The 19,006-nt window shown below is 37.0% G+C and overlaps 1 protein-coding gene across 1 annotated transcript in view; it reads right to left on the bottom strand.

The window, feature by feature from the left end:
• Positions 1 to 18,891, bottom strand: part of LOC122021798 (aminopeptidase P1) — a 38,581-nt gene extending 19,690 nt beyond the window's left edge. Inside the window, exons 1-6 of the mRNA XM_042579954.1 lie at positions 18,638 to 18,891; positions 18,365 to 18,428; positions 9,541 to 9,680; positions 7,747 to 8,031; positions 7,478 to 7,600; positions 6,372 to 6,668 (exon numbers count right to left, since the gene is read on the bottom strand). Of these exons, the coding sequence (XP_042435888.1) occupies positions 6,372 to 6,668; positions 7,478 to 7,600; positions 7,747 to 8,031; positions 9,541 to 9,680; positions 18,365 to 18,428; positions 18,638 to 18,730 (1,002 nt within the window). The 5' untranslated portion in view covers positions 18,731 to 18,891. The remainder of the gene's footprint in view (positions 1 to 6,371; positions 6,669 to 7,477; positions 7,601 to 7,746; positions 8,032 to 9,540; positions 9,681 to 18,364; positions 18,429 to 18,637) is intronic.
• Between the last annotated feature and the right edge of the window lie 115 nt (positions 18,892 to 19,006).

Raw genomic sequence — 19,006 nt, 5'->3', positions numbered from 1 at the left:
TGATCATAAATATTTAAATCTCTCGGTTCCGGGTAACTCGTCCTCTCCTATCTTAACAAGTGTTTAATTACTTCTAATATTGCTAAACTTATTAGTGACCGTTTCAATAACACATCCAATGGCATCAACTTGTTGATGGGTATTTGAAAAATTAGGCGTGCCGCCTAGCACGAACAACACATTCCATTTTGCTGAAGGATAGAAACATAGAAGTGAGGGTTTAATCATTGTTGCTCAGGCTAGAAAATGCTACCCGTGATAGAACAATGTCACTCGTGGCAAGTGTTGCTTGGTTGGAACAGCATCGTCCATGCCAATGTAGGCCCGTCTATGCCTGAAAAATGTTGCCCGTGCCCTAGCAATGTCACCCCTGCAAAGTATGGTTAGGCATTGCATTCATTTGTCTTAGTTAGCACAAATGCAAACCACGTGAAATTTGTGAGATCTCAACCCACGAAAATCAGAATCATTTTACCGACCACAAGGGGGGAGAGGAGAAGAGAAGAGGTTATTAAGGGTGCGTTTGGTTTGCACCGTTTTCATTTTCATTTTCTGGAAAACGCGCGTTTTCTAGAAAACAGAAAACGACTTTTTGTCATTCTCTGTTTTTCAGAAAACGTGCGTTTTCCAGAAAATGAAAATGGAAAACGCGCGTACCAAACGCCCCCTAAAGGATTCAAAATTATGGAGAGAAGGTGTGTCAGATTCCATTAAAGCTATTGGAGGCTTGGAGCATCAAAAGAAGATTTACATTTGATAACCTAGAATCATTGGAATCAGCAACAATAACAACCGAGCCTTAATCTCACTAAATTGAGTCCGCTATTTGAATCCTCCTGCACCATTGGATTCAATCCCCTAAAATATCATCATCTATATTTAAATGTATCTTGTTTTATTATTGCTAATATACATATTTATCATGGTCTCATATTTCCTAATTGAGGATTTCGAGGATGAGGTGGTTGGAGGGAATTTCAGAAGGTCTCAAATCTCACTAGTGATTTGATTTAGCAAACATGGAGTCAACTTCACATATTTGCAAGTATCTTGTATGAAATCCCTCATCTACATGTGATGTATTATATATAATACTATATGTTATATATATTATACATATGTGTTATATGTTATAAGCTATAATAAATGTTACATGCGTTTTGAACATGTTATAACATGTGTTACAATAAGTATACCTTTTATTATATTATATAAAATTATATATTCATATGTTTGTTTTCATTTTTTTAAAGTTTTTTAGTAATTAATATAAAATATGTGTTATATATCATGTACATACCATTAATATATAATACAATATTATATATTGTATCAATAGTGTATATTATACATATTAGTTATTAATGTATTATTAATTAATTATATAGTTAATAAATAATATATCAATTAATTAAATGAGAATTAGATAATTCTATATTTTGATTGTTACTGTATTAATTAAATAATTTCCTATTTAATAAGTATTGGTGTATCTAGTTGGTGTGGTGGTGTGATAGTTATATATTAATATGCTTGATGGTGTGATAATTAGTTGGTGTGGTGAGGATGATTTTACTTTTTTTAATAATCTTATACTTTTTTTTAATGATGTATGGGTATTCAACAAAAATGCAGTAATCTTACTATTTAATTAAGAATATAGGCCTTTAATAACAACTCTCAATTAATTTGGTGGAGTCCAAAATTAAGTTACGTTAATGTCCTTTTTTTTTCTTTTCACACCAAAAACAATTTCAAGGCTTATTAATAATTGCAACTTCTTATCCTTCTCTAATCACAGACGCATAACCTAATTTCTACTATCTACATCTCTTCTTCTCGCTACTTCAATCCTCATCGGTACTTCATCGTTCTCTCCTCCCCTCTCCCTCTCCCTCTCCAATTTTTGTTACAGTTTTCTCTTTCTTATCCTTTTTATATCACAACGTATCAATCCATCTATTTCGTTCTTCTGCATATCAATACAGTCACATCAATCCATTTGTATCTCATCGATTCTTCAAAAAAAATCTCAGCCGCATCTATCCATCTCTGTATCTCATAGGTTATCTCATCGATTCTTCGGGTGATATAAGACATTCTCGCTACATAACTTGAGGTATAATTAATAACCTAATTTCTACTTTGTTTTCGGATTAAGATTTTTATAGAATAAATCAGGGCACCTAAAATCCCTAATAGCAAAACTCAACTTCCTCCTCAATCCCTGCGTCAGAAAAAATTTATTCTCACTCCCTACATGCAAACTTTTCTTTGCTTCAACTCCCTAATGCACACTGATTTACCTAATTACCCTTATTTTTTAAGGTACAAAAAGTCCAAAATGAGGTATAATTCCTCTAAATGTAACACATTTAAACTAGAATCTAGTATATTTTCTATTAAATTAAGCATGGTTCTTTTACCACCTGACCAATCAATTGGTATACTCGATTCTAGTTAAATGGTGCTGAATTTAGGATGAATTATACCTCATTTTAGACTTTTTGTACCTATAAAAAATAATGAGTAATTTTGTTCTATAAAAATAGTGATCTAATTCCTTCTAAATTCAGCATCATTTAACTAGAATCGAGTATATCAATCGATTGGTCAATGGAAAAAGAGTCATGCTCAATTTGATAGAAAATATACTATATTCTAGTTTAAATATGCTGAATTTATTAGGAATTATACCTCAGTTTAGACTTTTTATACCTAAAAAAAATGAGGATAATTAAGTAAATCAGTATGCATTAGGTAATTGAAGCAAAGAAAAGTTTGCATGCAAGGAGTGAGAACAAATTTTTTCTGATGCAATAACTGAGCAGGAAGTTGAGTTTGCATGCAAGGAGTTTAGGACAATTTATCCATAAATCATGCTAGCGTTGAATAATATTGTTTAATTATTTGACAGTAAATGTTCATTAATTTACGCACATTCATGCATTATATTAGACACGCAATACGTGTGCGTGATGGCTAGTATAAAGAAAGATACAACTTGAAGACAATAGAAAATTGATTCCACTAGTAATGTTTACATTGTGATAATTGGAGGTGGCAATGGGGTCAGACACATTAAGGAACATGATTTTTGAGCATTTTAAAGTATCTAAAAGTTCTTACGGAAATGCATCATGCAAAAAAAGAGGAATTTCATATAAAAAATGTAAAATACAAACAACTAAAACAATGTGAAGAGTTTAATAGATTAGCTTAGAGAGATTTCATATAGGCAGACCCTTAATTTTTAGTCACTTTTTATGTCTCTTGAGTATATTATAAGTAACAAATGTGGCATGGTTGTGGCACAATTAGTGCTCGTGAAACTGGTTCAACTGCTATACCAACATCGGAGAAAAGTAGAAGTGTTCACGTTCCATCATCACAAAGTGGCATTGATTGTTTATTTCCTGCCATAGGACAAAGACATGTGGTAGATATTGTTGATATTAATTTGATGGCATTGCTTTACTAGGATTAATGGTGTTTATATATAGCCCCAGGGGCACTAGGGCAGCAGCAAAACGCTTTCTTAGTTCCAGTCATTTAAGGATCGAGTCATAGTTTTGACTAATTAACGAATAAATTTCCCTTAATGGGCAGTTGACCTAAGAACGCTAGGCTAATAGGTCACCCATCGCGAGCGCCTCCCGATTTACTCTGATGGCCCATGAGAAACTTCCGTGGATCAGGCCGGTCACCCAGGATTAGTTAGCATAAGTTGGATCTAGTGCCAACTAAACAAAATGATGTCTACATACAAAAGAAATAATCCTCGCACAAAGTATCACTAAATTTTTCCATTTCAAACGAACACGTGCTAATGCAATAGACAACAAATGCTATCATGTCATATCGTGATATCCAACATTTAAAAGTTTAGTCTAGTATCCAACTCCGGATAACATATCATATTATTAATCTATAACAAGAAAAACAAGTAGAGAGAAATAGTCGGATAAAACCAAAGTGGATGAATATCATCCACTTTCAATAAAAAGGTGATATTTCACAAATAAGTTAATGCAACTAAGGTTTAAAATCTCAAGACATGTCAAAATTTTAATCTTTTGATACCATATTGGTATTCCGACATATAGTGTCAATGACAAATTAGAGGTAGAAAAAGGAAAAAGATGAAAAAGAAAAGAAGAGAACAAAACTATATACCTAAATTTGGATTTTGTGACTCATCCAAAATGATATAATTTTAGCATTATGGTTTACAACATAAGTTACATTTCGATTTTATCATATCTTATTCACTCATATAGAAGATTATTTTAATTTTGAGGTTCAACCTTAAATGAAAAATGATTGTAGTACAAAATCTCTTGAGACAGCAGGTTATGAAAGAAAATGTCCATTTTCTTACCCATGACACTACAACTATTAAAAGTTAGCAGAGAAGTTTAGATGAGATTGCTGTTGGAACCCCAAGGTGTTTTGATGTGATCAAACAAGCTAAGTTAGGTCCTGCGTTTGTTTAACCATTGTGTCTAAGTGTGCAGGAGCTTAGGAACACAGAAAGTCGAGCGGAAGGAGAGAAGGGAACATGGGTTCGGGTGAGCCCTATTCCGGAAGGCCGAGATCACCCAAGCTAGTGGAGCCGGAGCGAACAGACCCGGACCAAGACGAGCCGAACTGAGACGAGCTGAACCGGAGTCGAAAAGTCAACTTATGTTGACCTTAGGGCTCCGGGCGCCCGGAACCATTCCGGGCGCCCGGAACCGACCGGGGCGCCGATCCGCAAAATTTCGCCGAACCAGCGCCCCGACCAAGGCTATAAATATAGCCTTGGTCCAGAAGCAATTATCAATTTAGAACAACTACTTATAATCCAGTGCTTTCATTTGTGTTATTTCTTTCTGTGCTTTCAACGCTGTAAGAGGCTACTCCGCCCAGAGAAGAATCAATTAGTGCGCCTTCTTTGCCTTGGATTAGCAATCCTCTGATTGTAAACCAAGTAATTCCTCTGTATCTACTTTCTGTCTTAATTAGTCTCTGCCGTTTTAATTACAAATTCTTTTAAGTTAGTTGAATATCCGAGAAGGGTTTTTGGTTTTACTTTATAGGGCAATTCACCCCTCCCCTCTTGCTGGCCTCCAAAGGGACCTACAATTGCTATTAATGGTGAATCAAGACATTGATAAGCATATAAAGAAATTATCATAGTACAATATACCTTAAGAAATTATTTAATATAGCTCTTAGAGTATATAGGGTTGATCTTAAAAGGATATTGCATGCTCTCATCCAATTTACAACACTCCTTTTGATATTAGTAAGGTGGTGGAATATTGTAATAATTTATACCCTATTGTTACTGTCCTTATATAATAGAAATAAATTATCTAATTGATATATATTTATATTTTCAAAATAAATACCAAAATTGTATATTTCTTATCAAATGCCAAAACACTAGTATGGATCCATATTTTAAAGATTACAAATAATCTTCTAGATAAGTTTCTCATTTACTCTTATTAGAGTCCACAGAAGGAATACCATAGGGTTCTACACCACTAACATGTAATGACCACATCCCACTCCAATCAAGTGTCAATATGTGCCATAGAATGAGATTTTAAAAAATGAGCAATTATTGTGGTAATGAATCATGTGAAGAATCATAAGGAAATGCAATGTCCAAGAAAACTAGTTGAAGAGAATGTCATCACATAGTTATCACCACTCTTGTGCAATGTGAAAATAATAGGAAAAGTCAATCAAATATGTATTGAATTAAGAATATTTTTAAGTAGGCCCTTGTATACTTACAATTGCAAGGTTTTGATCAATAATTACCGTGTTACTATGGTTCATTTGAGATCTCAAAATATTTATTCTTAGGTAATTAGGTGAGCATCACGTAAGAGCTTACTCCTATGAGATAGTGGCTCATTGAAGCATGACTTGTGCAGTTGCATTATCAATTCCACAAAGTATGCATTTTGATATCATGACCACTAAAACAAGAAAAATGAAAAATGAAAGCCTTATTTGCAATATAAAACTAGAGAGCAAACAGTGTGAACAGGTATCATATTTGAAGTTTAGTTTCACTTTCCTAGCTGTAGGTAGTGAACCTTTGTGTGCCACAAGTTTTGCATAGTTCAATTTACATTTAAAAAAGAAGAAAAATTCATCATCGGGCATGACAACAAAATTCAAATTCAATGAAAAAAACAAAAACCCGTTAAGTTTCTGAACATTTAATTGTCATAAAATTTAAATGAAAAAGTAGGCAACTACTTGATTGGCAGATTTATCATTTAAAATTTATATGAGACTAAGACAATCCTCCCAATCTAAAGTTCAGGCTTTAAACTATTTACACTAAGTAGTCTTCATAAATTTACCTTAATAGCTTTTGCCAGGGCCAAAGGTGATTGCTGCATTAAAACTTGATTAGGGTACAATTTTGAGAAAAGAGCAAGGTTGCATGAGAAATGATCAATCCATATGACATTATTTTTCATCTCTTCCTCGGCATTGTCATCCTTTGCTTGAACATTACTAGCATCTCTGCTAGCTTCATGGGATTTAGCTCCAGATAAACTTGTTGTTAGTTGTCCAGATGCAAGTAAGCTTACATCAGAGGCAACAATGTCATAATCCCGCACATTAATTCCATTTTCTAGCATATACTGATGTACCTGTAATAGACAACAGAAAAGGAAAACAATTAAAGATGTCATTTGGATGCAAGGAAACATGCTATTACAACATACAACAAAGGAGACATGTGCATAAGTAAGTTCTTTAAATACTCCTAGTTAAAAGCAACATGAAAAAAGGTGTGTTAACAGACTAGAAGGGTTTGATTTGACTCTAGCTTTCACTCTCCACTTCAAAATTTTTCTCAATTATTGTTTGTACACTACCCGAAGTTGTTAGATTAGAGATATGGATATTAAATCAGATGGTGATGCCAGAAGATCCCAATATGTCCTTTAAAGAAGTGTTCACAAGTTGAATTGGGTCACATTCACCCACAGTCAAAAGCACAAGCTAAACTTCAAATGGAGAAAATGATGCTCCAAACCCAAATTTCTGGGTTTAGAATATCCATCAAACATATGAAAAGAGAGAGGGTGATTCTCAGATCCATATTAAATAAATAATTAAGCCATTTTTATGTGATTTATTCCCAATCTGAACATTTAGTACTGTTAGAAAATATACTGTTAGAAAAGATATACCTAAATGAGATAATATTACCTGTGAACAAGTGGTCAGAAGATGATAATCAAATTAGCAAACAAAAACATGACTCCAGGAACTTATATACCTACAGAATGTTACCAAGTCACACTAATGTTTTTGCTGTGTGGTTTCAACATGTATCTATAATGCAAATGAATGTTGACTGTTTATCAATTTAAGGCAAAGAAACGGTTAAATCTCTAAACTGCACATAGGAATTGAATGAGACTATTATAATAAAAGCTAAAGGATCTCTGACCTCTGAAGAAACTTTTCTCTTATCAGCATAAAAGAACGCTGAGTCCAAAGTTACAACAGCATATGCATGAACAACTGGAGAGTAATCGACATCACTACCACGAATATTGTATAACCAAGCAACCTGATCATTTCCAAATGACGAGAAAAAAGAATTAAGACTGTCATCATCAAGAATAGGTAAATAGCCACAGCAGCTACAAAAGCACTACACAGAAGGCACTCAAAAGGTATTAACTATGGAGGAACAGAAGTGCAGAAGGAAAATACCTCATCAAGGGCAGTGATGATAATACCAAAAGATTTTTCGTGTAATAACTTTTCTCTCAGATTTTTTAATTTATCTGCTACAGTACAACCAGCAAATTCCAAAGGGTATATGTTAATAGGTCGAATTTCAGCAGGAGGACGGTCCTTCCATACTAAATCCACCATATTAGTGGATAACTGAATTAACTTTTGATTCTTCTTCAAGAAAGCCAGCTCCCATCTCTGAGATGTTTCTGCAGAAACACACCATGGATCTGTTCCAATAGCAGCATTGTTTGGCAGGTTCTGATAACATGTTGATACCGCCATCAAAGGGAAACAGAATTAAACATTGAGAATTATCATACAAATCACATAAACTGACAAGTAAAACACTATTATAGCACTTTACAACTACATTATTTTTTTATTATTATCCAGGTGTGTCCGGATTTCGCCCGACTAATCCTAGAGACGGCCTTCCCTGAGTTCGCCTACTAGGTAAATCCAAAGCATAAGTTAGCACACTCAAAAGCCGACCTCCACCATATTCGTTACATTTGGGATTCGAACCCTAATTCACTTATTACTCCTCTAAGTGTTTTACCATGCACAACACCCATGGGTCAATTACATTATTTTTTGATGATTAATGATGATGGATAGTCCTTTTGGAAAATTACTTCTACAGTTAAATTTTCTTTTCGCGAAGGAAAATTGTATGTTTCTTTTCGTGAAGGAAAACTGTATGTAACAGAAAAAAGGGTAACTATAATCAGATTTTTAAACAAAAACTTTTCATAAACAAGAAAAATTAGGTACAGTTTCTGTAATGCCCCGGCCCGAGCGGGCCCCACCCGAACCGAATTGGGAACGCCATCAGAATTGTCCATCAGGTTGACAACTAGCTCCACAGACCACCAGAGGTCTTTGTCCTCACTCGCACGCACCCTGGAAAACTTCCCAGGAGGTTACCCATCCTCAGATTTCTCCAAGCCAAGCACGCTTAACTTTGGAGTTCTTAAGTTTGAGCTTCCGAAAAAGAAGGTGCACCTTGGTGATATGAATAATACCATCTAACCTTTTAAGTCATACTTAACTAGAATATCAGAACCGGGGTATTACAATCACCCCCACTTAAAGACACAACGTCCTCGTTGTGTAACAACGAATCACACCACAAACAAATCCCAGAATCTCCCTCGCTAGGTGGTGCCCTGGGTGCTCCTGCCATAGGCGCACTCACGGTCGCGAGGTCGCTCTGCCGAACCGGGAACGCCACCAAAATTGCCCATCGGGTTGACGACTAGCTGCACAGACCACTAGAGGTCCTTTTAGCGTGCTTTATACTCACTCGCACGCACCCTGAAAACTTCTCAGGAGGTCACTCATCCTCAGATTTCTCCAAGCCAAGCACGCTTAACTTTGGAGTTCTTAAGTTTGAGCTTCCAAAAAGGAAGGTGCACCTTGGTGATATGAATAGTACCATCTAACCTTTTAAGCCATACTTAACCAGAATCTCAGAACCGGGGTATTACAGTTTCCTTTAATTAAACTAAAACGCTATGATGGAACAAATTTTCAAATGCATTTTTTTTAATGGAAAGGGAGAATTGGAAAAAAAATTAGAAAACAAATCCTAAACCTGAGTTTACTTGGATATGTGTGTGTGAGATGCATGATCCACATGTCTTGGTTTGTTGACCAACAAAGATGCTGTAGCAACTGCTTTTTAGTCATTCACTAATGACACAAGTTACAGAAGACAAATCTGGGGCAATAAATATAAATGTACTAAAAAATGCAATGTCTTACTTCAGCAATCCAATTTTCAACAGTTGGGTCTTCTCCAATTCGCATAAGTTTCCATCTAATACTCAATTGTTGTGTTGCTTGCAAGAAATATCGTCCATCGGTCCAAAGAAAGGCTTCATTTATTGTTATAAGAGCCAAACCTGTTGATAATAAAGAATCATCTAGTTACAAAGAAAGATCTCAATTCACAGAGATATTCAAATATAACATGATGAGGAGAATATAAAACAATACAAGCAAAGGCAAGTCTAACTAAATTTTATCTACAAGCAGTTTTACCAAGTAAAAAATATATACATACAAGATGACTTGCTAAGAATGAAATTGGAATGAAGAACATTAACATATGACAGGTTAAAACATATAAAACTATCCAGAACATCAACCTGTTGGCACATCAAATCTAACTACAGTTTATCCACTGCCATCAACATTCCAAAAAAAAAGTATGGACAGGAAAATTCACATCGATCAATGAATTTCAGATCATTCTATGCAGCTCAAAAGCAATGCAGAAATCATTAGGAAGGCGATAACAAGTCACTTGCCTCTACTAAGTGAAATTTTAAATGGTAAGGGATGTCCCACTACATAGCTAGAAATCAAAAAATGACTAATAAGTTATTGCGAATACCGGGTACTACTAAGTGGCATGTCAAGCGCACAAATACACAAAATACCTTGATAAAGTCAAACATTTAAATGGATCCCAATATTCAAAACATTAAGCATTTGGTTGAGGTTCTGAAATTTTCTTTATATCTTAAAAATAGGATGGTATAAAATATGATTTTATGCTAGTCGACACAAGCTAACCATCTTGTTTTGCCTATTGATCAGCAAAACTCTTCGAGATGAATGAAAACAACTCAAGGGTTTATGAGAGCATTAGCAACGTGACCACTACAAGGGTTTCCGCAGCTGGAGGGCTTCAGCAAGGAATGCATGAGCAAACGATTTTCGCAAGACAACACGATGACTTCCGTGAAGGCAACACAACGATACAAAGGGCTTCTAAAAGGTGGCATGGTGAGCCAATGACTTATGTGAAGAGATGCAACAACTTTTGAAGAACGTAATGACTTTCACAAGATTGACTACTGTAAGGTGATGGCTTCTGCAAGGATTTTGATCTATCCATTAGGGTTTCCACAGTTACAAAATAACTCCATTGCATATTTCTTCTCCACTGCCTACTCTATGGTTGGGGATCAGCACAGCCATCAACACCCAACACGATGAGCACATCTTGTTCCAACTAGGAATTGAAACCCCAAGTCAGAATGAAATTTAAACCCTCAAAAAATAGAATTGAAAAGTTGAAAAGATATATAGAATAACAGTTAGAATTGACTTTTTGATACTTTTGAATTTGCTAGCGGTGAATATTGCAATAAATAGTTTTTTTCCAATTTTCAACAACTTGATGCTATTTTCTAAAAACTAAAACCTGAAATTAGAAATTTTTCATGAACCAAAAAAGGAATATTGTGTTGAATCGGTCACCACATGCCCACAAATTTGCATTTCCACTACAACAAGTTGAATGAGGTTTTGACAAAAATGAGTTTTATTAATAAAATGGTGATGAAATTCGAATATTTAATTAGTTTATGTTAGAATATGTCATAGGGATATTTCTATAATTATGTAACATACATCTTTTCTATAAAAGCCTAACCCGTGATATCCAATACACGAGATTTTAGGTTTTACTTTGAACATGGTATCAGAGCCAAGTTTTTAATAAACCCTAATTTTCTTTCTCGCCGAGCACCGTCTATCTTTCACTCTCTCGCACTCGCACGTCGAGCGCCGTCTTCCTTCCTCTCTCACACACGCACATGGCGTCTCTCTCGCGGAGCAGCAGTTCGTCACACACGCACACGGCGCCTCCGAGCTCTCCGGACACGACGAGGACATCTTCGACGTATCGTTCTCAACGGACGGCCGCTATCTCTGCTCCGCCTCCGACGATCGCAGTGTCTGCATCTGCCTTTCCGCCACGCCCTCCACCTCCGCCGTCGAGCAGGACGCCACGATCTGGACCCGATCTCTCTCGCGAGGTGGCTTGAAGACGACGACTAAGAACTCTTCTTAGGGTTCTCTGCTGGAGGGGTGGTTCTGCTCCTGCTCCAGCGTGGTGGACTTCTTAGGGTTCTCTGCATCCCTATCTCAGAAATTCCTCTGCCGACGTGGTTGCGAATGCGAGAGTTTATCAACAGAGGAGATATCAATAGCAGCTTCCAGTGAGTTGCAAGGGCAGAGGGTTCTTCTGGGCGGTGTTGGCAGTCCATCCTCCGGCACTGTTCTTTCCGGTAGTCCGTAGCCTAATCAATGGCTACATCTGGCTCCCCAAAGCCAGATACCTCAATCTTTACCAACCATATCACTGCACCCCTCTCTTCCGAGCAGTTGGATGGTAAAAATTATATCTCATGGGCATCTAACATTGAGCTTTGGCTTGTTGGACAAGGTTATGAGACACATCTCACTGAATCTGAAGAAGATGTTCAAGCCGTCGATCGTCCTCTATGGAAGAAGGTTGACGCTCAGTTGTGTTGTATTATCCGAGCCACCATCCATCATCTCTTAGGAATGTCTTCCGTACTCACAAAACCTGCAAAGCTGTTTGGACACAGGCTCAACAACTCTTTACAAACACCTCTCGACAACTCTATCAAGTTTGTGAAGATCTCATGATCATCCGCCCATCAGATTAAGGATTCAATGTCAACTTATCTGGGTTCAGTCTCTAGCCTTCTTTGTGACTTCAATGAACTGCTCCCACCTGCGGCCAATCCTATTGAAGAGCTTGAAAATCGGAAGAAATTTTTTATGTCTCTGGCTTTATATAGTCTGCCTACAGATTATTCTCGTGTCCGTGATCAGATCTTGGGCAGCCCCACAGAAACTACCATGGACAATACTTGGGCGACTCTTCTTCGTGTCCCGACCAAAGTCTTGACGATGTCTTCTTTTGTTCCTGTCGACTCGTCAACTTTGGTCTCTCGACACAAAGGACCTCCACCTCGCAAGGGTGGCAAAGGACGTCCTTGGTGTGATCATTGCCACCGACCGAGACACACGATTGATAAGTGCTGGAGTCTACATGGTCATCCTCCTCATGCTGCTCAGATCGTTCAGAATTCTGTTGCTTCTTCAGCTTCCACTTCACAGTTAACACCTGATTCGACTCCAACACCTTCCTATACTGACTTTCTGAAATGGTTTGAGGATCGTCGGGCTTCTGGTTCCACTGCTACCATTGCACACGCTAGTACTTCCTTTGCTGGCATATCTCATTTTTCGGGTCCTTGGGTTCTTGATTCTAGGCCACTGATCATATCACTGGTAATAAATCCCTATTTTCCTCTCTCACTACTTCTGGTAATTTACTATTGGTCACCATGGCCAACGGTTCCCAAACTCAATCCCAGGGTATTAGCATTGTTCATCCTTCTTCATCTCTTTCCATTCATAATGTTCTTTATGTTCCTGGCGCTCCCTTTAATTTATTGTTGATAAGTCAACTTACTCGATCTCTTGATTGTGTCATTTCTTTTACTAACACGCATGTTTCCTTATAGGACCGGAGTACGGGGCGGATGATTGGCTTCGGATGTGAATCTCATGGCCTATATCGGCTTTAACAACCCTCTTTTGTTGGTTCGGCGGCGACATCTCCACTACTTATTCATGCTCAGTTGGGACATCCAGGTCTTAATAAGTCAAAACAGTTACATCCTAGTCTTTCTCACTTAGAGTCTTTATCTTGTGAGTCGTGTCAATTAGGTAAGCATGTTCGTAGTTCTTTTTCTCCTCGCATTGAGAGTCGGGCTATGTCTCCTTTTGCTTTGGTTCATTCTGATGTTTGGGGCGTGTTTCTTCTACAATGGGGTCAAGGTATTTTGTTATTTTTATAGACGATTTTTCCCGTTGTACATGGTTATATCTGATGAAGAATCGTTCAGAATTATTTTCTATCTTTGAATCCTTTTTCCTTGAAATAAAAACTCAATTTGGTACTTCCCTTCGAACTTTGCAAAATGATAATGCACGCGAGTATTTATCTACTCAATTTCGTACCTTCTTGACATCTCATGGTGTGTTGCATCGCAAGTCTTGCCCTCATACCCCTCAACAGAATGGGGTTGCAGAACGCAAGAATCGTCATCTCCTTGAGACCACTCGGACTCTTCTTCTCCATTCTCATGTCCCTCATCAGTTTTGGGGTGATGTCATACTTACTGCGTGTTATCTTATCAATCGCATGCCTTCATCCACTCTCCAGGGTAAAATACCTCATCAGGTACTTTATCCGCATCAGCCTCTTCATCCTCTACCGCCTCGGGTCTTTGGTTTTATATATTTTGCTCATGCTCTTGATCCCGGCATTGACAAACTCTCTCCTCGGTCTCATAAGTGTGTCTTCCTTAGGTACCCATGGTCTCAGAAAGGGTACAAGTATTATTCCCCTACTCTTCGTCAGTACTTTATCTCTGTTAATGTCACATTCTTTGACTCGGTTTCTTTTTTTATCATTTCGCTTCACAAGCCGAGGTTTCTCCCTCTCCACCTGCACCAGTAACTATCTTTTGTCCTCCGGAGGCGCCTCTATCATCTTCAGCATCGTCTCCTCCTTTGCAGGTTTATCAGCGTCGTCCTCGTTCTGCTTTGCCGCCGACCAACACTGACACTGCCGTGGGCACATCTTTGGAGCCAAGTTCTTCATCGTTTCCTCCGGTCTCATCTCCTGACTCTGATGTTCCGATTGCACTTCGAAAGGGTATACGTTCCACTCGTAATCCTTCTCCCCACTATGTTTCTTTGAGCTATCATCGTCTTTCTCCATCCTATTATTATTGTCCGCCTTCCTTGTCGTTTGTTTCTCTTCCAAAGAATGCAGGTGATGCCTTTGCCCATCCAGGATGAAAACAGGCCATGCTTGATGAAACGAGTGCCTTACAGAGCAGTGAGACTTGGAACCTCGTTCCTCTACCTCCTGGGAAGTCAGTGGTTGGTTGTCGATGGGTGTTTACGGTGAAAGTTGGTGTAGACGGCACGGTTGATCGGCTTAAGGCTCGTCTCGTCGCTAAAGGCTATACTCAGGTATTTGGATTGAATTATGAAGACACCTTTTCCCCTGTTGCCAAGATATCTTTCGTGCGTCTTTTCCTGTCTATTGCTGCAATTCGTCATTGGCCCCTTCATCAATTGGACACCAAAAATGCATTCTTACATGGTGACTTGCTCGAGGAAGTCTACATAGAGCAACCTCCATGTTTTGTTGCTCAGGGGGAGTCTTCTGGTCTTGTATGTCGCTTGCGGAAATCTTTATATGTCTCAAGCAATCACCCAAAGCTTGGTTCAGTAGATTTAGTACCGTAATTCAACAGTTTGGCATAACTCGAAGCGAGGCTAATCATTCTGTCTTTTATCGTCACTCATCTACTGGTTGCATCCATTTAGTGGTTTATGTTGATGATATTGTCATAACATAATGATCATCTTGGGATTTCATAAGTAAAACAACATCTTTTCAAACATTTCCAGACAAAAGATCTCGGCAGACTCAAATATTTCCTAGGGATAGAAGTGGCAATCTAAAGATGGGATCATTATATCCCAAAGGAAGTATGCAATGGATATTCTGGAAGAAACAGGAATGTTAAACTCAAAGACAGTCGACAATCCCATGGATCCTAATGTCAAGCTCCTGCCAAATCAGGAGGAGCCTCTTCCAGATCCTGAACGGTAGGGAAACTAAGCTACCTTACTGTCACTCGTCCGGATATCTCATTTGCAGTAAGTGTAGTAAGTCAGTTTCTTAGCTCTCCGTGCAAAGAACATTGGGATGTCGTGACTCGCGTTATTCGATATATCAGGGGTGCACCAGGAAAAGGTCTTCTATATGAGGACAAAGGACATACTCAAGTTGTGGGATATTCTAATGCAGATTGGGTAGGATCTCCCTCTGATAGAAGATCTACTTCTGGATTTTGTATATTTGTCGGAGGTAATCTTGTTTCTTGGAAAAGCAAAAAGCAGAATGTTGTGGCAAGATCCAGTGCAAAGGCAGAATATTGAGCTATGGCTATAGTCAGTCAAGAACTTATATGGTTAAAACAGTTGCTTCAGGAACTAAGGTTTAGAGAGGTTACACAAATGTCACTCATATGTGACAACCAGGCCGCGATGCATATTGCCTCAAATCCAATCTTCCATGAGAGGACAAAGCATATTGAAGTTGACTGTCACTTTGTATCTGGAGAAATATCTACTAGTTTTGTCAACTCACATGATCAGCTAGCAAATATATTCACTAAGTCACTTAGAGGTCCCCGAATTGACTACATATGTAACAAGCTTGGTGCATATGATCTATATTCTCTAGCTTGAGGGGGAGTGTTAGAATATGTCATAGGGGTATTTCTGTAATTATGTAACATACATCTTTTCTATAAAAGTCTAACCCGTGGTATCCAATACACGAGATTTTAGGTTTTACTTTGAACAGTTTAATTTATTCACTATTTGACCGAACCAAAATTGCGAATTGAATTAGCTAGCCTAGTACAATTTTGATACATTGAACTAAAGGAAAGAGCAAAAATGCCTAGACAATATCAAAGAAATATATATATGCACAACTTCCTAATGTACCTATTATGTCTATAGTCAACTTTGTCCACAAACATCCCATGTTTAGAAAGTGATGCTAGCCCATTCCTTCTAAAAATCTGTCATAAGTAACTATAAAAGAGGTAGAATAAAAATTACCCAAGTGCATTCATAATCATAGAAACATTCTAAAGGCATTTTAGAAGCGAATGAAATTGCATATGTGAATAGATCACCACATAGCATGTAAGAACTACAAGACATGATAATTTGAAGTAACCATATAAGAAGTTTCTATACCTCCATGGTTCTACAAACAAAAAATCAGACAGATTTCAATCTGAATCACTAGTTCATACAGCCATCAGAATATAGTTGCGCATGTTATTTCCATTCACTCTTATTGTTCTCTACTACCAAATGTGGTTAATGATAACGTCAATTTTTAAGGCACTATTAGATGCTTATTAATGATAACGTCAAAAGTTGTTGTCATGTGACCTTGAGGTCATGGATTCGAGTCGCAAATAAAGCCTCTTACAAAATGCAAGTAAAGGTTGCGCATGATAGACCCAATGTGGTCTGACCCTTCCTGAAATCCCGAACTAACGAAGCTTCATGCACCAGATTGCCCTTTTTATTAGATGCTTATAACTAATTGTCTGAAACAAGTAAAAGCAAAGCCAAGAATATCCTAATTGGTTAGGAAAGAGAAGAAAGAAATTCATGGAATCTGATCTATTATGGCCCCTCTTATAATTTTTCTAGGGCAAAAATAAAAGTTCTCAAAACAAATTAAAATATTTTTGATATTATCTAGTAACATTCAGAATATAATTACTAATATTTACAATCTTTAATGTTATTTGATTTATTATAAGTACTATTTTAATAGTAAATTATAATAATGGTTAATATATTAAGTACTAGCAATGTTTCCATAATTATAATAATTATATTTGCTAATTGACATTAAAATTAGTAACAATTATTATTTCAAATAAATTTATCACTAATTTTTTTAAATTAAATAAATATAAATTATTTTAACTTCAAGATATGAAACTAAATTATTGATAATAATTAAAATGTATTAACTATTCCAATATTTCCCCACAACATACTATCATATATTATTAAAAAAATATTAATTTGACTAAGTTAATAATAGAATTGTTAATTAAATGTATGTGACTAGAATCAATTTCACATATATTGTGTTATTATATATTTATTAAAATAAAAGTTAATTTATATTCCGTATAAAATATCAATATCTAACAAAAGAACCATAATATCTTGTCTAACACCTTATTTAGTGCCTCATATTTCCTCATCTCCTATGTTGTCTCTCTCTTGTCATGCAATCAAGAGACAAGATCCCTCATAACCTCAGTAGAGACCAAGTAGCGGGCCCACCACCACCAAACACTAACAAGCTCAAACTAGCCATCATGATTGTTTCATCAAGTCATCAATACATCAGCACATCTGGTATCACCCAATTTTGCTTGAGGTTTATTATTTTCACTGATTTCCATTCAAGTTTAGCTTTGTTTTTAGGACTTATATTACTGTTTTCCCTTTTAACTATTGTTCACTTTATATGCCCAAAAAATGAACAAAATCAAATCAGACTAGGCCAATTCTTATCCAACTCATCCATTCCTGGTTGCAATTGGTCAAAACTTGCCAAACAATACTAATCAGCAATGCAGACTCCTTGCAACTACTTCAAATTAAGCAGGTGTGAAAGGAAAGAGACCATATGATATTTTCTGTCTGATTTGATCTAATTCTTACCCAATTCACCTCCAATTTCCTTTGGTTTTATCATAATATAAATAAATAAATATATATATGTATATATATATATATATATACACATTTAGCTTAGCATCTTCTTTCTGCATTTTCTTCTACCACTATATTATAACTTCCATGAAACGATGTAATAATTGTATTATTAACATCGAATAAAATTTTATTTCTCCACAAATTCTATCATATTGTACATGACAATTTTGCCAAGGTAAAGCGATTGTCCACAAACGCGATAAAAATTCAAAAGCAAGCCTATTCAAATACTTGAATGTCCAGTCAACTAAATCCCCCATTAAACACCGTATTTGATCAGCATACAAGCTCTGATTTTCTTGAAGAAGAGACAATGCTGGTGAAATGGAGAAATTAAACTCACCAGCACTACCAGTAAATCCAGAAACAAAAGCCCTCCGCTTGTCCCGCGCAGAGACGTATTCACTCTGTGAATCAAGAAAATTACATTCTATTAAAAGTAAATTATATACGAAGAACAGGTAAACCAGAAAAGTAGGGATTTGTACATAAAGAACAGAGGCTGATTGCAAAAAGGGAAAACCATGATAGCGAAAATTCAAGAAACAATTTCAAATTTAAATGCCAGCAAAACTAAAATCCTACGAGAGAATGAAGCGGGGAGAGAAGTGGCGACCTGGTGATTGTCCTCGGAAGGTACAACGAGGGCGTCTAGAGGCGGGGAGTGAGAAGCCATTAAAGCTCTCAGAGCATCGAGCGGATCCGACATCGATCTCCAATCCTTGTCTTCTTCAAGCTTGATCGCAGGGATCTGCTCATCAACCAGTATAATAGAGGAGGAGTTGGCGTGACCAAGGGTTTGCTGCGGCTTCCTTCTTGATAGGCAATAGGTAGAACTGCCGGCCCAACTGCGGAATGTCACGCTGGACTTACACTGGTCTATCACAGGCCGGATCATTTTATGACTACAGGTCGGCCGCATGGACAGGCTTGGACCAATTCAACTTATTCCGATCAACTCAACCAATTTTTTTAGAAATAAAAA

Source organism: Zingiber officinale, chromosome 9A (assembly GCF_018446385.1).
Source record: "Zingiber officinale cultivar Zhangliang chromosome 9A, Zo_v1.1, whole genome shotgun sequence".
NCBI lineage: Eukaryota > Viridiplantae > Streptophyta > Magnoliopsida > Zingiberales > Zingiberaceae > Zingiber > Zingiber officinale.
This window is presented reverse-complemented; position numbering and strand designations above follow the sequence as displayed.